The sequence below is a fragment of the Microcebus murinus genome, chromosome 6 (assembly GCF_040939455.1).
Source record: "Microcebus murinus isolate Inina chromosome 6, M.murinus_Inina_mat1.0, whole genome shotgun sequence".
NCBI classification, from domain to species: Eukaryota; Metazoa; Chordata; class Mammalia; order Primates; family Cheirogaleidae; genus Microcebus; species Microcebus murinus.
In genome coordinates, this window is record NC_134109.1 from 63,255,980 (window position 1) to 63,268,371 (window position 12,392).

The 12,392-nt window shown below is 34.0% G+C and overlaps 2 protein-coding genes across 5 annotated transcripts in view; both read right to left on the bottom strand.

Moving 5' to 3' along the window:
- The window catches only part of SCFD1 (sec1 family domain containing 1), a 101,859-nt gene extending 96,453 nt beyond the window's left edge, over positions 1-5,406 (bottom strand). The window contains exons 1-2 of the mRNA XM_012773470.3: positions 5,278-5,406; positions 37-107 (exon numbers count right to left, since the gene is read on the bottom strand). Of these exons, the coding sequence (XP_012628924.1) occupies positions 37-107; positions 5,278-5,332 (126 nt within the window). The 5' untranslated portion in view covers positions 5,333-5,406. The remainder of the gene's footprint in view (positions 1-36; positions 108-5,277) is intronic.
- A 93-nt stretch (positions 5,407-5,499) lies between these two features.
- The window catches only part of G2E3 (G2/M-phase specific E3 ubiquitin protein ligase), a 61,347-nt gene continuing 54,454 nt past the window's right edge, over positions 5,500-12,392 (bottom strand). For all 4 annotated transcript variants that reach the window (XM_012773474.3, XM_012773475.3, XM_012773472.3 and 1 more), the window contains 2 exons: positions 11,837-12,027; positions 5,500-11,170 (listed from right to left, as the gene is read on the bottom strand). In XM_012773474.3, coding sequence (XP_012628928.2) covers positions 10,914-11,170; positions 11,837-12,027 — 448 coding nt within the window. In that variant the 3' untranslated portion in view covers positions 5,500-10,913. The remainder of the gene's footprint in view (positions 11,171-11,836; positions 12,028-12,392) is intronic.

Consider the following 12,392-nt stretch of genomic DNA (forward strand, 5'->3'; position numbering starts at 1 on the left):
AAAAAGGAATTAGTTCCCATTAAGATAAACTCTTACCTTCCACACTGGTTCTCCTGTGCTATTTTTAACATGAGGCACATTGAAATTCAACATACGCTTCAAAGCCACTGAAAATAAAAATAGTTTTATCAAATATTATTTTTTAGGATTTTTTTTTCCTCCACATTTATTATTTACAACCCAAAAACAAAATACACAAATCAACTCCAGTAAAATTGATTAATCAAATGACTGGATATGTAGAACTAGATAGGATCAGTCAGATCTTGTAAAACCATTTCATCAACAACTAATTGGCATGTATTTGGGAGATTTTCATCCCTAGATGAAATTGTGGGAAATGTTCAGGAAGAAGCTTTTTCCGTTTCTCCTGAAAATATCACACTACATTTTATTTATTTTTTCTTTTTTTTGAGACACAGTCTCACTCTGTTGCTCCAGGTAGAGTGCCATGGCATCAGCCTAGCTCACAGCAACCTCAAACTCCTGGGCTCAAGCAATCCTTCTGCCTCAGCCTCCCGAGTACCTAGGACTATAGGCATGTACCACCATGCCCGGCTAATTTATATATATATTTTTAGTTCTCCAGCTAATTTCTTTCTATTTTTTTTAGTAGAGACAGTGTCTCGCTCTTGCTCAGGCTGGTCTCGAACTCCTGAGCTCAATGATCCGCCTGCCTCGGCTCACAGAGTGCTGGGATTACATGCGTGAGCCACCATACCTGGCCCACACTACATTTTAAATAGATGCAAAAAGAAATTTCTTTAATCATGAACTTGTAATGGCCTCAATAGATGACTGATGCTGTTGTCTATTCACTGTCTGGCTGAAAACATTTAAGATCAGCCTTTCTAAAAACAAAATTATCTATGACATTTAATTGGTTCATATACAAAACCTTTACACAACAGGTCTATTTTTTAGTTACCTAAGAGCACATTTTACAGTCAATTTATCCTGTCAGATTCAGAGAAAAGCCATGCTGCTTAAAATTCTATGTTCCCTGGGAAAAATTAGACTTTCCCTTAGATGTTAGATAACTGATAACTCCAGCCAAGAAAATACACAATTTCAAAAATCACAGCAGTTATAAAATAGTAGTTAGGTGATTTAAAAGACTGGCAACTTAAAATCGACTGGATTTTTAAAAACATTTACATCAGGCTTTATTAATTAATGTAGAATAACTTACACTCCAAACTTTTACCAGAGAACTATATAATTCTAAATTCACCTGAGTACCAACTTATAGCATATTTATTTACTCACTAGAAAAACTTCTATTGAATGCTTATTTACTGATGTAGGTATAATGCTGTAACACCTCTATCATGGAAAAGACTGCAATTTAGAGATATACCGGTATAGTTATGCATGTGTACATACATACATAGTTTTTGGTAAAATGTTAGTACCTAATGTCTAGCCAATAATACATATTACCAATAATTTACACCTACTTCAGAGGCTCACAGGTGCTATAGTGTTACATAAAACTATGCATAAACAAAAAAACACTTCAGTACGTAAAACTGAAATAACACAGGCGACATGGAGGGTGTTCCAGGATTAACTCTCCCACCGTGCACTAACGGAGTTCTTCCTCCCATCTCCAGGCAATAAAGACAACATCAACCTGGTACTCACAGCCCAAGAGAGAGAAAACCTTGTTTTTAGGAAAAACTGCTCACACTCTTAACCCATGACAACTTGAAGAACTGTAGCCTAGGCTGCCATGGGAGCCTCAGGTGTTTAGTGTTCTCCAGAGTTAGGCCTCAGCTAACTGAAAGAGGCCAGTAGCAGCAGATAATCCCACATTTGCCTTCTCAGCTAAATCTAGAGGAATTTCCCCACCTTTGAGCTTTGGTTAACTTGTTAAAATGTATTTTGATGGGCGACTTCCGGGGCCCCGCTCTTGGGGCCCCAGAACCTCGTCCAAAAAATAAAAAAAAAAAAAAAAAAAAAAAAATGTATTTTGATATAGTGGGAAGGACACTATTTAGTGTATAAGAATGTCATTTTACTTCTTTCTTCAGAGTTTAACTCCCCAAGGCTTAAATCATTGCTTTTAACTGAAAAGACAAACTAGTTTTCCTTATTGTCTCTAAACATATTACAGGTTGAGCATATGAAGATCGAAAATCTGAAATGCTCCAAAATCTGAAAGTCTTTGAGTGCCAACATGATGCTCAGATTACTGGATTTGGGATGCTCAATCAAAATAATACAAACATTCCAAAATCCAAACCACTTCTGGTCTCGAGCATTTTGGATATAGGATACTCAACCTTATGTCCATATTCTTAGACTTGGAATGGGGTTAATGTGTTTTCACCCTTACCTAGAATGTTTTCTTCACTTATTCACTAAACAAATATTGTCAACTATATTTACTATTCATTTACTCATTCAACAAGTGTCTAGTGTTTACCACATGCACTTTAGTTACTGGGGATCTAGTACTGAACAAAACAAACTGAATAAAAATTACCTATTCTCAAGTAGTTTTCATTCTAGCTGGGGGAGAAAGATAATCAATAAAGAAAAATAAGATTGAGAAAGGGGAAGAAGGAGCTGGGATGTAATTTTAAATAGAGTAATCACGAAAGGATTCCTGAGAAGATGATATTTGAGTAAAGACCTAAAGGAGGTGAAGGAGTGTGCCAAACAGACTATCTCTAAAAGAATATTCTATAAAGAGGAAACAAATATAAGACTAAAAGGTAAGGGCATTCCTGCTGTGTTCAAGGAAAGGAAGGGGTGATTTAATAGGGAATCAGGTCAGAAAAGTATGGGGACCAAATAATTTAAAGCCTTGGCTTTTCCCATAATTAAGATGGGAAGCTGCTGGAAGATTTTGAGCAAACATATGATGTAATCAGTCTGGGTATTGTGTGGAAAAGACTGAAAAGGGATTGGGTTGTAAAAGCAAGGAGACCAAATAGGTTATTGCAGAAATTAAGGCAGAAATTCATGGTGAATTGGACCTGGGTGATAGCAATGACAATGGTCAGATCCTGGATATATTCTCAAAGTAGAACTAACTGACAAGATTTACTGATCTGACATGAGATATGAGAGAGAAGAAGTCAAGAAAATTTCAAGGTTTTTTAACCAGAGTAACCACAAGGATGAAGCTGCCATTAACTTGGCAACTAAGTAATGGGGTAGACTAAGTTCAGATGGGAGGTCGAGACTAGACATATAAACTTCGGAATTATCAATGTATAGATAGTACTTAAAGCTAAGAGCTAGATGACATCACTATAGGAGAGAAAACAGTTGATCTGGGACCCCACAATGTTGAGAAGCAGATAAGATGAACAAGAACTTGCAAGGAAGAGGCAAGTGTGAAAGACAACATTAACAGAGGTGGAAGCAACAGATTTCTGCCTGTTGAACTGAAGATATGGATAGCGAGGGGAGTAATACAGGTAGCTTTCACAAAGGAGACAGCTTTTGATATGACCTTTAAAAGATCAATAAAATTTCTTCAGGCATGCAAAGCAAGACACAGGCATGCCAGTTAAACTTTACATATATTAGTTTCCTCATCTGTAAAATGGAGATAATAATATATACAAAATCACCTAAAATAGTACCTGGCAATAGTAAATGTTCAATAAATAGAAACTATCATCTCATCTACCCATATTGATTTCCTTTTTATCACAGTGTCTTGTATCTATCATAGAATATTTGAGGATTGTGAGTTATTTTCCAAAACATTCTTCTGAATAGGCATCTGGGAAACATTTAATTTTTCTTATATAGCACATATAAAGGGATTTACCTTCCCTGAAAATAAGACAGAACTCAATTACAGTACTAATTTGATAAATAATTGACATAGCATAACCAGTTAGTAATGATGTAAAATCTTAATATGATGCTTATTCCTGCAAAATACAAATGACAGTATTAGGTTTAATATTCTACAAAGTTTCTGCATATGAAAATTTACTCCATGTAAACTCAATTTTTCAAGAAACTCCTTTGTATTGGTATAGAATTTTACTGTCATGTTATTTTCTTTAATATGTAGTATGACCTAATTAATTTAGATTCATTAAGCTATCAGAAACCATAGCACTAAAACAAGTGGGATTTTCTGTTTAATTATTCAGATAAAATGAATGGTAGGCATTCTCCAAATCTATTTGGCCTTTCAAATATTTAAGTTATGCCTGACTTCACCTGATAGGTTATACTAAATTATTTGCTGGTAAAAGTAGTACATGTGTCAGTATGCTTTGTGTGCTATTAATAGATTGAAGTCTATCATTAATTTTTTCTTTAAATGCCAAAGAAAGTAATCAAGTAAAGCCCAAACCCTCTTCTGTAGGTCATATTAATTGTGATCAATTCTTTTCCTATTTAGAATTATATGTAAAGCAGCATAATTCAGGAGACAGAATTTGCAAGAATGCACATTCTTGATGGTTTATTTCTATTAGCTCATCAAAATAAACAGCTTGACAACTTTCAAGACAGTTAGCTAACAGGTGTAAATTAAATTGTCAGGTGTTCTCAAATAAAGCAAAACTAAAAATATCTAAGATAAAAAAACACACCAAAACTCAAGGGATAAAATATATATCTTTACACATTTCACTGAATGGAAGCTATATAAATATGACCTACTGAAAATGAAAGTAATAATGTTATTTTGAAACACTAATCTGTCAAACAATTAACAGTGAGAAAGCTATTAATTCATTCTTCAGTCCTTTCCAGTAAACTGAAGGAGGAATCTTTACCAGGCATTTTTCTGCAGGTAGCCCCCAAAGACCTGTCTGCAGTAGAGAAAGGGCACAAAGTAAGCCACTCTGAAAATATCTGAATTTTGTAATTATGGTGGAAGTGCCGGAAAATGGAGTTCTTTCACCATTAAAAAGTGGAGAACGGAAGCACACACTAAAACAAACCCAAAGACTTAATAGGTAGCAACGCAGAGAAGAAAATGCCAGCTGCCAGATATTGTCGTGATGGCCTTCTCAGGCCCAGTAGGAAGGAGACGAGCAGGACCATAGCAACCGGCCCACCCCTGAAGCCCCTTCTCCTGTACCGCCGGTGAGTGGCCGAGTCCTCAAGCTAAGGTATCTCTTCCCTAGGAATTCAAAAAGGAGGGGCTCTTGATGTTCTAAGGGCTGGATTAAGCTCTTGGAGGTCAGTCTCTGAGCAACATGCACCACGACCGAGTGAGGGCGACAAGCAGAGGAAGAGGCTGTCACCGTGGCAGGCACAAAACTGCAGGGAGAAGAGAGAAGTCAGTACCTGTCTGCCTCTCCCGAATACTGGCTGCCGCCGACGCCATCTTGACTCCCACCATCCACTGCCCAGCAGGCGAGCGGAGCCCGAAGATGACGTGGCCGCCCTTACCGCCCCGGAAGCAAAGCCGGGGGGCGGGGCCGAAGGAAGTGCTTAGAGGCCTAGCCCGGCCCCGCCCCTCCAAGGAGACCCTCCCACGGCCTCCTCCCTCGGGATAGAACTTGGAGCTTCAGTAACCTGTGCTGTTTTTCAGCGGCCAAATAGTGTAATGCTTTTTATCCTATCTAATCACACTCTCTCAAATGGTAGCTACCTTAAACTCTTAGGGTAGGAGGATGGTGTACTGCTAAGAACGTATTAATTTCTGAACTGTTAGCTTGGTCATTACCGAGTGATAATACTCTGGTATAAGAATCACAGGACTGTAGTGAATGAAGCACCTGAAACAAAGTAGACAGTTTTCTAGTGCAGCAGGAGTCTCGCCTGTGCTCCCTTTTCCAGGAAAACAGCTTTCGGAGCACTACTCTAATCTGGCAGATTTCTCAATCTAATCTCTTAAAGCAAAACTGGTGTTTTCCCTGGATGGACACAGAAACCAGGAAGGTACAAAACGGCAAACTGGTTTTTCCTCCTTCCTTGTAGTAATTGCAAAATCACAAAACATTGCTTTGGGGGCAAATCGGGTAGTAGTGCCAGTGTTTTAATGTACACTTGAAGCCATGGGATCACAAAACGTATCCGATACTGATAATTTCTAATTTAATCCATAGATTTTAGTGGATGTCAAAAATGCATACACAATGACAACTCACTTATAGCATGTTCAACAGAGTTCAACATGCTTAGATGTTGCATGTTAATTCTGAAGTTGCACCAAATTCTGAAATGAAACCAGACTCTGCCTCAAAAACTTTCAAAATTATATAAATGAAATGAATTGTTATCCTAACAATTACAAAAAAACAAGATTATATTCTATAATACACTAGCTATACTATACTTCTTAAATACTAAAAGCTGTTATTTTTGTGAAATTTAAAACAGGTTATCATATTTTTAACTATTAGGAAATTATTTTAGCTATTAAGAAATGCCCTAGCATTGAGCTTACATTTTTTACCTTTAAGAACTACATCATCTCTAATTTTTATAGCTACTTGGCATAATCATTAAGAAAGTAACGGGGGCGTCCTGGCTGGTGGCTCACGCCTGTAGTCCGAGCACTCTGGGAGAAGGAGTCAGGAATTGAAGTCAAGAGTTGGAGACCAGCCTGAGCAAGAGCAAGACCCCCCTCTCTAATAAAATTAGAAAAAATTAGCCCGGTGTGGTAGCACACACATGTACTCCCAGTTACTGGGGAGGCTGAGTCAGGAGGTCGCTTTAGCCCAGGAACTTGAGGTTGCAGTGAGCCATGATGAACAAGACTGTCTCAAAAAAAAAAAAAAAAAAAAAAAAGAAAGAAAGAAAAAAGAAATTAATTAACTGGGGCCAGTGCCCTGGCTTGCCCATGTAATCCCAACACTTTGGGTGATTGAGGCAGAAGGATAGCTTGAGGCCAGGAGCTAGAGACCAGCCAGTGCAACACAGCCAGAACCCCGTCTGTACCAAAACAAAAAAAAAAAATTAGCCTAGTGTGGTAGCATGCCTGTCTCACCTACTTCCAGGCAGAGGTGAGAGGATTGGTTGAGCCCAGGATACAGTGAGCTATGATCAGGCCAGGCAACAAAGCAAGGCCCTATCTCTTAAAAAAAGAAAAAGAAAAGAAGAAAATAAATTAACGGCAGTATTTTTTGGTGTTTTCTTTAGTGCTGTGACTAATATTTTGAAGGAATTTCCAATGATTTAGGTGTGTTCCAACTAAAAAGAAATGACAGTTTCTGCCTTATGGGAGAGTTTTAATTCATTCTATAGTTTCCATGGAATATAAAATATCTTAGAGCCCAATCTTGGTTCATTTGGGTATTTCCACTTTAAATGCAAATTAAATGCTATACTATGAGCCACATTAATATAAACGACTAAGAGAATTTTAACACTTATGTACATTGTATATGAATGAAATGATTAAAAACTATCCTGAGCAAGGTGTGCACAAATTTATAGAAAAATATACCCCACAGAACAACAGTAACAGTAGACAAATAGTCCCTGAAAGGCTGAGACTAAGATATTTGTTTTGTATTAGAATCAGAAAGAAAATAACCTATGACTTCAGTATATTAATTAACATAATTTACCATCACTATTTGGCTCTACCCAGATTTTTGGCTTAAATTATTTATTTTGACAAGCTATTTTATATTCATAAATATTTTTAACACAGAACTCATTTCTACAGGTTCCTGGGTGCCAGTCAAAAACTGCTTACAGGATCTCTCAAATGTGGAGAGTAAAGAATCTTGTATAACACCCAGTTTTGTGAGAATCTTAATCTTGTTAAATCCCAACAAGTTATTTTGCTTATATAAGCACTTCACATTTTGTGGCATAAACATTTATTTAGAAAACAACATTATAAAGGCCATGCTTTTTTGTTATATCTGGCAGTCTTGAAAAAACAGAAAAGTAGGCTGACATACAAACTATCACCTAGCCTAATACCTGATATACAGTAGGTATTGAAATATGTTTAGGAATTGGAAAAGGTAACAGTGAAAATCACAACTTGAAAATTGGGTCTCTTCCAGGCAATTGAAATTTTCCTAAACTACAGGAAATACATATTCAAGTAATTCATAATTAAATGTGTTTTTATGCTTTCTATTGCATTACTTGAAGCATAAAAACTAATTTAATAGCTTATTATAAAAGCAACAATGCCATATAAAAGAATTATTTGTTTATAAATAGAATCTTATTCTGATGATTTTCTTATGTCTGAATTCTAAAGGCAAAGTCACTAAGAAAGATACCTGTTACACTCCCCTTTACTTAGCATTTAGTATTGAGTACAAAAGTTCCAATAACGTACAGATGCATAAAATAGAAACCAAAGTGAATTCTCATGCTGGTAAACAAATAAAGGCTTTTTACTTAACCCAAACAAAAGATCACTTCCTCAAATTAGAGAAACTAAATATTACAAAGTATAAAATCGTAAGCTAGTTTTGATGACATATTTTAAAGAATCTTTCTCTTAAATACTAAAATAATAAAATGACTAAGTACAAGAAAGGTAGAGAATTGTATATAAGGTCTTAAGATAATGTTTCCATACTAAAAATAGTTTAAAGTCTGTTTAGAAACAATGAATACAAAACTAACCAAAACTATTAAGAGTAGATGCATTATAGGTCAATTATGGTTTTCCTCAATACTGAGACCAAGAGAAAACAAGCTTAAAATATACAACATTTAGACAATTGAAATATTTAAGAAATACATAATATTTATAAAGGCTTATAGCATAATTCCTTTTTAAAATTCAATGTCAGTAAGAATCATGCACTGGCTATACAATGAACAGGAAAAGAACAATTATAATACCAACCATTTGACAAAATAACACTGTGGAAAATAAATAACCTACAGATTTCTCTGATGTGCCTTGACTATACAAATTAATCTAAAAATCATAGTAATGGAACATCCTTCCAACCAGAAAACATTTTGCAATATGAATATTTATGCTTCACTTTAAAACACAAACGTCCTAAATTATTATTTACATCATCATATCACTAAGGCCCTGTCTAAATCTACAATAAGTAAAATGAGGATTTGGAAGACTGTTTATAATGTAGTTGACTTAAGCACACTGCCTCCCACCTGCCACCCACATCTCAACAAGAGTGTGAGTGTTGTATCAGCCTTAATTACCACTGTAGGGGGAATTAATTAAAACTATAAACCAGAAAATGGCTTTACTAAGATTTTTTGTGTTATATTGGTTTAATGACTGTTTAAATTTTATAAAATATAGACAGTTTAAGAAACAAAATACCCAATTTATCAACACATTTGGAAAAAAGCTGTACGGTGAATTTGAGGTTTATATTAGATATTCAAACTTTTCTTACTCGATCCTTTAATTACTTTAGGTAATCCAATAGAATTCAACATATGATAAAGAAATACATTGTTTGATGTTTTAAGATACTTAAAGTAAAACTTTAATTTGCTAAGTCTGTTAGGAAGTATAACTTGAAATATATATGAGGTAACAAAGAAAATTACACTAGCATTATGTTTTACTTTTCCTTTGGTAGTAACAGATGTATTATCTATATCAAATCAATCCTGTTATTTTTCTCTAAAAATATCAGTAATTTAAGGATATTTCTTGGGAAAAATGAAAATATGACAATAGCTGATACCTGCTTTGTGTACTAAGAAGAGTATGCTTACAACATTTTACCTCCCATAATGAATTACCTATCATAAGCATTTACTTTAGTGGAAAATTGGGACTTTATGTCATTTATATTTGATAAAAGATTAGGGACATTAGATTTTTTCGAATTTTTTCTTTTTGCAGGAGTATAAACATGCAGACGTGTACATATCTTAACATTGTTATTACATGATTTCTTGTTACTTTTAGGTATTCTTTGACATTTAGTAGCATTAATAGAGTTTAAAAATAAAGGAAACATAAGTAAAGCATTTATAGAAGGACACAAAGAAAGTACTTATCTCTGTGTGGTGAGATTTTAGAGTGGGTTTTTCATTCTGTCCTTTTTACTTTATTTACACATTGCTTATATAATAACAGATATCATTCAAGAGCTAAGAAGATAACTGTATAATGCTATGGTGCCAGCTTAACTAACATACAACTATACTGATAATAAATAACTGTTAAATGATCACATCTATCACATGGCAATCCACAGAGATCATTTAGATACTTAAACTGATTATGGATCAGACATACTGAATATCACGTATAGGATACAGAAAAAAAAAATTCTATGATTAAAGCCCAGGCTTTAAAGAAAACACACTTTCTTACATATTTTCAACAACACTTTATCCACCTCAGAAGTGTTTTTAAACCTATGGAATGTCCAGATTCCAGAATATTTGTGCAATTCTGCTTTTTATATAATATTTCCTATTAGGCATAGTCTAATTGCAATGTGGGTCTTTTTAATATAAATCAGTAATCTAAAAACATATTTAACCACTAATTTAGTGCCATCCTAGAAATGCATACATAATATAACACATACCCCAAATATATGTCTCTGATTTATATAACAAGATTTATCGAATTAACTTTTCTATTTAATGCTTTAAAATAAAGAATAATTTGAAATTGCATAAAACTAGAAATATCCTGGCACCCTATAGGTTATCTTGATTTATAAAAATAGTGAGTAAAACAGCTTTTATCTTATATATACCATGCTACTATACCTAATAAAGTCTGTACAACCATTCTGAAAGTATTTATATTGAAGTTTATGAAGCATATATATTAAGAAAATGGAAAAATATCACAAATTTTGATTAGTATGCCTTAATAAAAAAAATTTTTAGCTTGAATGGCCAAAACATTCCTTTATGTTCATATCATAAATTTTATTTGGCCAAGGAGCTAACAAATTAGTTGAAAAGTGATGATGAAAAGATTTCTAAAACAAAAAAAAATTTTCAATAGCAGCTTTTAAACAAGGATCTTTGTTCAAAGAAACATTTTAATGTTCAATGTAGTGAGAACTTTCTTCCTTTTCTAGTCTTAGAGTGTTTCTTATGGCAAAGTCCATATTTTCTTGAAACTCTTTATATGTATTGGTGATTGGAACTGCTAAACAGTTATTACACTTGTTTCCAACAGGAAAATCCATATGCAGACACTCAATTGAAGGAGTGGGTTTAAATCCAGCTGGAGGAATGGAACTGCAACCAGTTGCAAAAATAAGAATGTCTTCCATTGTTGTTGCAGATTTACCATCTGAAAAGTTTGCCAATGAAAGAGAAAAAGAAAGAAAAATAAATACATGCTATCTATTCATTATCATCATATACTCTAGACTGGGAATTATTAAAAGGCAGACTCCCACACTCATCTTCGGCGAACTAAATCACTAAGCCAAGTGTAGTAATAGGCAAACAGTTCATTCAATAAGTGAATCTCAAAGTATTAATAGAGGATTCATAAAATCATTTTGTCTAATTACTCACTGTATATTGACCATTTCTAGGTCATCACTATTTGATAAATTAGTTCAACAAATGCAGAGGGGAAACCTAAATAATGAAAAAACACGAAACCTAAACAAAATTTCAACTAAGTATTAAACTTTTCTTTTAAGCTTTAGTCTTAAAGCTAATCTGCTACACTGTGGCAATCATCTATATATTTAAAGTTTTCCAGAAAGAATGCCTTTCACCTCAAATTATTTAGAGAAAAACAAATTGCAAAATATAAATTTACTCTATAACATTTTCCCATCCTTTCTAACTCAGTCACATAAGCCTGCTTTGAAATAAGTCTCTTTTGTAAATATGGAGTTAGCAGATAAAAGTTTTATTAATACCAAAAGGCAAAATTCAAAGAAAGAAATATGTTGAAACAAATGTTCTGAGATAGTTAAATAAAAATAAAATATCCACATACCCTCAACAGCCTGTAAGTAACTGTTCCAAAACCCCAAAGCTTGTACGTCAGGTAATGTGTGTACTGTAAAAAGATCACTAAGGATTTTTGCAGAAAGATTCCCAGGTTTATGACAGAGGATACTACAAAACGCTTCTGGATAAGTCTGAATTTTCTCCAAAACACCAAGAGTTTTCAGACCCTGCTTAAAACTTAGGAGAAGAAAAATAATGAGCCAACATTCATACATGTATGTTTGGTATAGTATTAGGGAATTAACATTTCCAGCTAATTTATCTGGCACTTTTTGAAACAGCTAATGATTAACAAAACAAAAACAAACCCACAAAAAACTAATATATTTTTAGATGTGAGGAAAAAAAAGTATTGACATACTATATACAATACTTTCAAATCTATAGCAAGCAAATACATTAAAATGAATATTTTATTATGCCTACATTATTTGGCTTTATAGTTTTAAAATTAAGTTAATTTTTTATTAAGAGGAAAGAAGTAGATATCTGAGGTATTTTATACCTCAAAGCTAGTTATTATAAAAATTAAGTTTCCTAGA